This window comes from Pristis pectinata, chromosome 14, assembly GCF_009764475.1.
Source record: "Pristis pectinata isolate sPriPec2 chromosome 14, sPriPec2.1.pri, whole genome shotgun sequence".
Taxonomy (NCBI): Eukaryota; Metazoa; Chordata; class Chondrichthyes; order Rhinopristiformes; family Pristidae; genus Pristis; species Pristis pectinata.
Window position 1 is genome coordinate 12759335 of NC_067418.1, and position 10161 is coordinate 12769495.

At 43.2% G+C, this 10161-nt stretch overlaps 1 protein-coding gene across 2 annotated transcripts in view; it reads right to left on the bottom strand.

Moving 5' to 3' along the window:
- nadsyn1 (NAD synthetase 1) overlaps positions 1–2780 on the bottom strand; it is a 50640-nt gene extending 47860 nt beyond the window's left edge. For both annotated transcript variants that reach the window (XM_052029187.1, XM_052029186.1), the window contains exon 1: positions 2229–2780. In XM_052029187.1, the coding sequence (XP_051885147.1) occupies positions 2229–2316 (88 nt within the window). In that variant the 5' untranslated portion in view covers positions 2317–2780. The remainder of the gene's footprint in view (positions 1–2228) is intronic.
- Positions 2781–10161: the final 7381 nt, after the last annotated feature.

Here is a 10161-nt window from a genome sequence, read left to right on the forward strand (position 1 = left end):
CATGGCCCTCAGAAAAAAATTCACCTCATTTGTCATAAAATATCTCTGCTTTAAAGATATTCAAACCCAAATGGTTCTACCATCAAGAGGAAAGGAGTTCCAAAGACACGTCGCCTTCAGAAAAAAATTCATCTCATCTGTCATAAAATGGAGACCTCTTATTTTTAAACAGTTACTCCTAGTTCCAGATTCACCCACAAGAGGAAACACACTCTAAATCCAGCTGGTCAAGTCCCCTCAGGATCTGCAAGCTTACCAATCAGAACATCTACTTGGACTCTTGACCTCACAATCTACCTTGTTATGACCTAGTACCTTATTGTCTACCTGCACTGCACTTCTTCTGTAGCTGTGACACTTTACTCTGTATTCTGTTATTGTTTGTACCCTGTACTACCTCAATGCACCGTGTAATTGATCTGTATGAACTGTATGCAAGACAATTTTTTCACTGTACTTCAGCACATGACAATAATAAACCAATACCAAATACATTCTCATCCAAGTCATTTATATATATTACAAGCAGCAACAGTCCCAGCACTCATCCCTGCAGTACACCACTTGTTGCAGATTTCCAGTCAGAAAAACACCCATTTCTCCATGACCCTCTGCCTTCGAGTACCAAACCAATTTTGGATCCTGTTTGCCAACACACCTTAGATCCCTGGTGCCTTAACCTCCTAGACCAGCCTCTAATGTGGGACCTTGTTAAAAGCTTTCTTAAGAACAAGCTGCTGGAGGAACTCAGCAGGTCGGGCAGTAGCTGTGGAGGGAAATAGACAGTCGATGTTTCGGGTCAAGACCCTTCATCTGGTCCTTACACCTCTTGTTTGAGAATCCTGCGAGGGAATTGGTATTGATTTATTACCATAGAACAATACGGCACAATACAGGCCCTTCTGCCCACCATGTTGTGCCGCCCTTCAAACCACACCTAAGACTATCTAACCCTTCCTCCCACATATCCTTCTAACTTAAATTCCTCCATATGCTTATCTAACAATGTCTTGAATTTGTCCAATGTATCAGCCTCCACCACCACCCCAGGCAGCGCATTCCATGCACCAACCACTCTCTGGGTGAAAAACCTCCCTCTGACATCACCCTTGAACTTCCCACCCAATACCTTAAAGCCATGTCCTCTTGTTTTGAGCATTGGCGCCCTGGGAAAGAGGCGCTGGCTGTCCAAGTTATTGTCACCAGTGAATTATGTCTCTAAAAATTCTTTCATTCCCAATTCTAGTGAAGGGTCTTTCATCTGAAGCATTAATTCTGTTTCTCTTTCCAGAGATGTTGCCTGATCTGCTGAGTGTTTCCAGCATTATCTGTGTAAATAGAGGCATTTTGAAACACCACTGATAATATGCAGCATTGCCTGCTGGGCTGGAATGATGAAGCGGAGATCATATGACACCTCCTTACTGGGGTGGAGGGAAATGCACCTTCAAACAAACATTGGGGAAGGGGAAGGATGCTATTATAATTGTTTATTTCTGGAAAATAATAAAAAGCATCGATAATGCTCCAGTTGTGCTTGCTATTTCTACACAATGAAACTACCATGCTTTAAAAAGATATATTGTCAGTTTGAGAATCCTGCGAGGGAACTGGTATTGGTTTATTACCATAGAACAATACGGCACAATACAGGCCCTTCAGCCCACCATGTTGTGCCGCCCTTCAAACCACACCTAAGACTATCTAACCCTTCCTCCCACATATCCTTCTAACTTAAATTCCTCCATATGCTTATCTAACAATGTCTTGAACTTGTCCAATGTACCTGCCTCCACCACCACCCCAGGCAGCGCATTCCATGCACCAACCACTCTCTGGGTGAAAAACCACCCTCTGACATCACCCTTGAACTTCCCACCCAATACCTTAAAGCCATGTCCTCTTGTTTTGAGCGTTGGCGCCCTGGGAAAGAGGCACTGGCTGTCCAAGTTATTGTCACCAGTGAAAAACTTGTCTTGCATACCGTTTATACAGGTCAATTCATTACACAGTGCAATTACATTGAGTTAGTACAGAGTGCATTGAGGTAGTACAGGTAAAAAACAATAATGGTACAGAATATAGGGTGGAGTAAATTATAATCCTAAAATAAACAGAAATATTTCTATTGATTTTTTTTCAGAGTTTAAAATGTTTCCGATTGAAACAATACACAGGTACAAAGTATTTATTTAGAATGTTATCGAGACTTTTCCATTAAGACTTACTTTTCAAAATTCTTTGAAGATTTCCTTCAAAATCTAAAGCCCACTGGTTCAATGCGCACGTCGCTAATGTCACTTTACGACCCAGCATGGTACAAATAAAGGATTTATATGTGGGCGATGTTATTGTTGGGATGATTGATACCGAGGCGAGAGTGATCCCGAACTAAAACTGCAGGCTGCAAGATTCCAAGATTGCTGCAATTCCCTTTCTGGCAAATCCCAACTTCCCTTCCGGGTCAGTTTCACCTCCTTTCTGCAGCAGAGGAGAGTCGCTTTCAATTGCAAATGGTCATTTCCAAACAGAACCGCCTAAGCAATCACTCTTTGCATTACATACTTTTTCCTTGCCGCGGGTTTAAATACCCATATGGATGCAGTTTGTGTGGAATTTCTATTATTAATCCAAAAGCCAGACTTTCACCCAGCTGCTCCTTGGCTCTGTCTATCCTTATCTACCCGACCCTGTGACGGTGGTCGCGTTCATTTGCTACACACACGTCGTTTAATAATTTGATCCAAGCTGATGCCACCTCTTCGGAGGATATCCCAGAACTTAAAGAAGGAAGCATCCCATCCACGTGGGGAAAATAAAACATTTTTTTAAAGCGTGCGTTTAATAGTTGCAGAATTGCCAGTGTTGGGAAGGAACTAATATTTTGACTGACATTTACATCTCAGCCAATCGGATAACAGAGCATATTCTGAGGAGACACGGGGATATGTGATTGGACAAATTGGGTACGCAATTTATCCAATCACACATAGAGGAGGGGCAGCAAGCATGTTATAAACCTGCATTATATCAACTTTTGGGATTAGTAAATTCAATGCAATCAAGTAAGAAAGTGCACCTCAGGGAGCCACATTATTGGCAATGGTACTATGTTTGTTTCTGGTTTTTTTTCTCTTTATGTTTTACACTACCAAATATAACAATCATGAATATTAAGCTTTTGTATTTTGCACTGTTTTCTTTCTTTTATTTTTTATTATGAATAAAGTTTATTTTTGAATAAAAAATTCAAATTATATAATAGTTAGTTATCTATAAGGAATGCACTTTATTTTTCATAATCCCTTTCAGCACATTTTCTCTACATTGGCGAGACCAAACACAGACCAGGTGACCGTTTCGCGAACACCTGCGCTCTGTCCGTAACCGCGATCTGCATCTCCCCGTTGCCAGTCACTTCAACTCCCCCTCCCACACTATCACTGATATGTCAGTCCTCGGCCTCCTCCACTGCCAGGAGAATTCGAAGCGCAAACCGGAGGAACAGCACCTCATTTTCTGTCTTAGCACCTTTTGCAGCCTAACAGCATAAACATTGAATTCTCCCACTTTAAGTTATTTCCTGCTCACCCCCCCCCACCATGCTTCTTCTCTTTTCTAGTCTATCTCTTTTTTTCTAAACCCTTTTTTCCCTCTCTCTCTCCTTAGCTTTGACCCATCCCCCAGGGGATCAGCTCTCCCCTTCTCCCCCACACCTGCCTATTACTATCTCTGACCTGCATCTACCTATCACCACCTTGTGCCCACCCTGCCTCCCCTCTCTTGTCCACCTATCACTGCTCTGCTTTTCCCTGCTATATATTGGGCTTTTCCTATCTTCAGTCCTGAAGGAGGGTCCTGACCCGAAACATTGACCGCCTGCTTTTCTCCATGGATGCTGCCTGGCCTGCCGAGTTCCTCCAGCATCATCCTGTTTTTCATCTAGATTCCAGCATCTGCAGTCCTTTGTTTCTCTAGCACATTTTCTATGTTTAGTTCACAGCGAGGACTATGATAAAAGTGGACCATCAACTCCTTGAGCTAGCATCAGAAAATGCCACCCGTATCCATTCCTGGAGGAGGAGGGATATTGGGATGCTGCGGGATGATCTGGAATTTTCATCACAGGGGCCGATAGATTAGAATATCTCTGCTCTCTCTATTCAATCCTGAATAATGTTTCTTCGAAAACACTTTCTGCATTCCTCAAATTCCTACATGTTGATTTCCACGTGGACCTACTTCCTGACATTTTTTTGTTTTCTCTCACTCCGTCCCTCTTTTCCCGATGCTATCTACCTCCATGACAGGCTTTCCATGAACACTGCCTCCTTATTCCCTTTTTTTCTTGCGCTATTTATTTATTTTTTGTAATTTATAGGTTTTTATGTCTTTGCATTGTACTGCTGCCACAAAACAACAAATTTCACGTCGTATATCAGTGATAATAAACCTGATTCTGATTCGGACAGAAATTTTCCCATTGTGCCTTTGTGCTTTTTAACACCTGACCAATTAATTTTTCACCAACATCCGTAATCTCAAGATGAACAATATCATGATGGGTTAGAATCGGATGAGTGGAGAAAGTTTGATCTTCTTGGCGGATGTCTAAAGAACCATTGGACAAAGATTCAAAATGATGCAAAAAATATTTTAGAAAATTGAGTACAGTCTAGTCACCGCATTACAGGAAGGATGTGGAGGCTTTCGAGAAGCTGCAGAAGACGTTCACCAGGATGCTGCCTGAATCAGAGAGCAGAAGGAGAGGTTGGACAAACTTGGGCTGTTTTTCCCTGGAGCGAAGGAGGCTGAAGGGTGACCTGATAGAACGATATAAAATTATGAGAGGTATAGATAAGGTAGGTGGTCAGAGCCTTTTTTCCAGGGTAGAAATGTCAAATATTAGAGGGCATGGCTTCTGAGAGGGGAAAGTTTAAAGGAGATTTACGAGGCAAATTATTTTTGCACAGAGAGTAGTAGATGCCTGGAATATGCTACCAGGGGAAGTAGTGGAAACCGATATGATGCAATGTTTAAGAAGCAAGGCAGGCAGATGAACAAACAGGGAATGGAGGGATACAGATCGTGCACAGGCAGATGAGATTAGTTTAGATTAGCATCATGGTTGGCCCAGACATCATGGGCCGAAGGGCCTGTTCCTGTGCTGTACTGTTCTACAAGGAAGAGTGGAAGACCATATGATCTGGAACTCACTGTTGGTAAAAGTGATGGAAGCAGTCAATCAGAGTTTTCAAAAGGGATTGTGACAGGCCATCGAGGTAAAATAATTTACAGGGAGGTGGAGAAAGAGCAGAATCAGAATCAGGTTTATTATCACTGACGTATGTCATGAAATTTCTTGTTTTGTGGCAGCAGTACAGTGCAAGACATAAAGACATAAAGTTACAAAAATAAATAAATAGTGCAGAAGAGGAATAACCAGGTAGTGTTCATGGGTTCATGGACCGTTCAGAAATCTGATGGTGGAGGGAAAGAAGCTGTACCTAAAATGTTGAGTGTGGGTCTTCAGACTCCTGTACCTCCTCCCCGATGGTAGTAAGGTGAAGAGGGCATGTCCCGGGTGGTGAGGGTCCTTAATGATGGATGCCGCCTTCTTGAGGCACCACCTCTTGAAGATGTCCTCGATGGCAGGGAGAGTTGTGTCCATGATGGAGCTGGCTGAGTCTACAATTCCCTGCAGCCTCTTTTGATCCTGCACATTGGAGCCTCCATACCAGGTGGTGATGCAACCAGTCAGAATGCTCTCCACTGTACATCTGTAGAAATTTGCAAGAGTCCTTAGTGACATACAAAGTCTCCTCAAACTCCTAATGAATTAGAGCTGCTGGCATGCCTTCTTCGTGATTGCATCAATGTGTTGGGCCCAAGATGGATCCTCTGAGATGTTGACACCCAGGAACTTAAAGCTGCTCACCCTTTCCACCGCTGACCCCTCAATGAGGACTGGTGTGTGTTGTCCCGACTTCCCCTTCCTGAAGTCCACAATCAGTTCCTTGGTCATGCTGACATTGAGTGCGAGGCTGTTGTTGCAACACCACTCAACCAGCCCATCTATCTCACTCCTGTACACCTCCTCATCGCCATCTGAGATTCTGCCAACAACAGTAGTGTCATCGGCAAATTTATAGATGGTGTTTGAGCTGTGCCTAGCCACACAGTCATGAGTGTAGAGAGAGTAGAGCAGTGGGCTAAGCACACATCCTTGAGATGCACCTGTGTTGATTGTCAGCAAGGAGGTGATGTTACTTCTGATCCGCACTGACTGTGGTCTCCCGATAAGGAAGTCGAGGATCCAGTTGCAGAGGGAGGCACAGAGGCCCAGGTTTTGAAGCTTGTTGATTAGTACTAAGGGGATGATGGTGTTAAACACTGAGCTGTAATTGATAAACAGCAGCCTGACGTATGTTTTGCTGTTGTCTAGGTGCTCCAAAGCCGAGTAGAGAGCCAGTGAGATTGTGTCTGCTGTAGACCTGTGGTGGCGGTAGGCAAATTGCAGTGGGTCCAGGTCCTTGCTTAGGCAGGAGTTACTTCTAACCATGTCTAACCTCTCAAAGCACTTCATCACAGTAGATGTGAGTGCTACCGGGCCATAGTCGGGCCATAGTTCTTGGGCACCGGTATGATTGATGCCCTTTTGAAGCAGGTGGGAACCTCTGACTGCAGCAGTGAGAGTTGAAGATGTCCTTCAACACGCCAGCCAGTTGGTCGGCACAGATTTTCAGTACCCCGCCAGGTACACTGTCAGGGCCTTACAAGGGTTCACCCTCTTGAAGGATGTTCTGATATCAGCCTCCGAGACAGAGATCACAGGATTGCCAGATGCTGTGGGGACGTGCACAGGTGTAGTGTCATTCTCCCTTTCAAAACATGCATAAAAGGCATTGAGCTTGTCAGGGAGTGAAGTATCACTGCCATTTATGCTGTTAGGTTTCGCCTTATAGGAAGTAATGGCATGCAAACCCTGCCACAGCTGTCGTGCATCTGATTGTGTCTCTCACTTCACACTTAATTGCCTTTTTGCTCTCACGATTGCCTTCCATTGGTTGTACCTGTACTTCTTGTAGGGTTCTGGATCGCTGGTCTTGAACACCACAGATCTAGCCCTCAGCAGACTGCGAATCTCCTAGTTCATCCGGGGCTTCTAGGTTAGGAAGACTCAGTATGTTCTCGAAGGTACACACTCATCCACGCAGGTCTTGATGAAGTCGCTGACGGCCGTGGCATATTCATTCAGATCCGAAGATGAATCCCTGACTATAGTCCAGTCCACCGATTTGAAACAGTCCTGTAAGCACTCCACCACCTCCCTTGACTATACTTTCACCGTCCTCACCACTGGTGCACTGGAGCAGGCATGGAAATTTGGGCGGCTCACGCAAATCTTAGAATGACTCAGTTGGCATAATAGTGTGCTACAATAATTCTGTGATAGATGCCACGGCCAGGAAAGCTCACCAGCGCCTCTATTTCCTCAGGAGGCTAAAGAAATTTGGTATGTCCCCTTCAACACTCACCAACTTTTATTGATGCACCATAGAAAACATCCTCTCTGGATGCATCACGGGTTGGTATGGTAACTGCTCTGTTCAGGACTGCAAGAAACTGCAGAGAGTTGTGAACGCAACCCAGCACATCACAGACACCAGCCTTCCTCCATGGACTCTGTCTGTACCTCATATTGTCTTGGTGAAGCAGCCAGCATAATCAAAGACCCCATCCACCCGGGTCATTCTCTCTTCTCGCCTCTCCTATTGGGTAGAAGATACAGGAGCCTAAGGGCACATACCACCAGGCTCAAGGACAGCTTCTATCCCACTGTGATAAGACTATTGAATGGTTCCCTTATACGATGAGATGGACCCTTGACCTCACAATCTACCTGGCACCTTATTGTCTACCTGCAATGCACTTCCCTGTAGCTGTGACACTTAACTCTATATTCTGTTATTGTTTTTACCCCATACTACCTCAATGCACTCTGTACTAACTCAATGTAACTGTACTGTGTAATGAATTGATCTGTATGACCAGTATGCAAGACAAGATTTTCACTGTACCTTGGTACAAGTGACAATAATAAATCAATCAATCATCAAAATTTCTCATGATCCATGAATAAAGATGGACTGAAAAGCTTTCCACATCCATTATTATCTTCTGAGCACCTTGGAAGTACAATCGAGGATATAGTTGCACTTTATCATTATCATAGAGTCATAGACCATGCAATATGGAAACAGGCCCTTCAGCCCAATGTACTGCAATTTTGCTGGGAATGCATAATAATGTAAGTAATCATTCTGAAAATTAATACAGAGCCTTCAGAAATCTTCTGCAACAAACCTGTAAAATAAAATGTCTCTGTTTCTTCAACTTTTTAAACAATTTTCAACAATATTGGTAAGTTTTATGTAAGCATTTCTCTATGGTTTCTTTCACTTCTTTGCTCCAACTTCTCCTTTTCAAAACTCTTTAGTTTACTAAAATCAGGAATTTCCAACCACACTCTGTGGCAGAGTGTTAATCCCTTATACTGATTTTCTGTAAGCAACAACTAAAACACTGATATATTTATGTTGTGCATGTTTTAAGTTATTTCTGACCTTCTAATACCCTTTCCTTACTCCATAGCTTCCTCTGAGCGTGATATCCATTGATGAGTAATAGGGGTGATTCTACTTCCATTTTAAAAATTTACCTGTTTAATATAATTTTGACTGTTAAATTTCCTTAATTTTGTCATTTTAAATTGCAGTGATATAAAGGTGTAAACTTTCAGCCTCCCAGACAACTGGATAAGAAACTGGAACCGTCTAACTGAAGTCAGCTGACATTTGGATATTGACACTCAGGAAGCTAAATTTGTGGTACCAGCTCAAAGCACAGTGTCTTTCTAGCACAGCATCCTGTGAATCAGCATTCACGGAGTGTAGATGTTGGTGATTACATGGAATTAAACAAGTTTTACATAACTAAATAAGTTTTAAGAAGTATTACATAAATATTTGAAGACAGACATGCAGGACAGGTGATGTACTACAGGGCAAATTGTATGTAATTTCAGAGCAACTTGGATAATGTGAGTCTTATTGCAATTGTACAGGGCTTTGGTGAAACCGCAGTTGGAGTGTTGTGTGCAGATTGCTCTCCTTACTTGCCATTAGAGGGAATGCTGCAAAGATTCACTTGACTGGCTTTCAGGGACAGCAGGTTTGCCGTGTGAGGAGAGATTGAGCAGAGTAGAATTACATTCTCATAGAGTCATACGGCACAGAAACAGGCCATTTGGCCCAACCAGTCCGTGCCAACCAAGATGCCAATCTAAGCTGGTCCCATTTCCCTGTGTTTGGCCCATGTCCCTTTCAACCTTTCCTATCCTGTTATTAATGTATCTGCCTCAATCACTTCCTCTGGCAACTCATTCCATATACAGACTACCCTCTGGGTGAAAAAGTTGCTCCGTGGGTTCCTATTAAATCTTTCCCCACTCACCTTAAAACTATGTCCTCTAATTCTTGATTTCCCCAACCCTGGGAAAAAGGCTGTACATTCACCCAATCTAGAGCCCTCATGATTTTATACACCTCTGTAAGATCACCCCTCATTCTCACATGCTCCAGTGAATAAAGTCCAAGCCTGCTCAGGCTCTCTCTATAACTCAGTCCCTTGAGTCCTGGCAACATCCTCGTAAATCTTTCCTTCACTCTTTCCAGCTTAGTGGCATCTTTCCTATAGCAGGGTGGCCAAAACAGAACACAATAGAAGAGAGGAAATTTATTTGAAATATTTAAAATTCTTAAAAGGGTGTGCAGGCCAGATGCTGTCGAACTCGGTCGGAGAGAAGACTCAAAAGACCACTGTTCTCGTTCAATCTCTTTATTACTTGATCCGAGGAGAGAGCACCAAGCCAGGCACCTACGTCCCGGACCAGGTGATCTCTGAGATACATTGATCTACATACGTTCTTATACTTTTTCAGAGGTGCAAACAATTACCATACAAGGAATGATCATGCATTAGTCAGGCAGCATGGCACCTATTTTCTACATCGTGATTGGTTACAGACAAAGGAATTTACTTAAAAAAAGTTACTAAAGCTATAGTTCCTTAATCTTTTCAGACCATCTTGTTCCACCG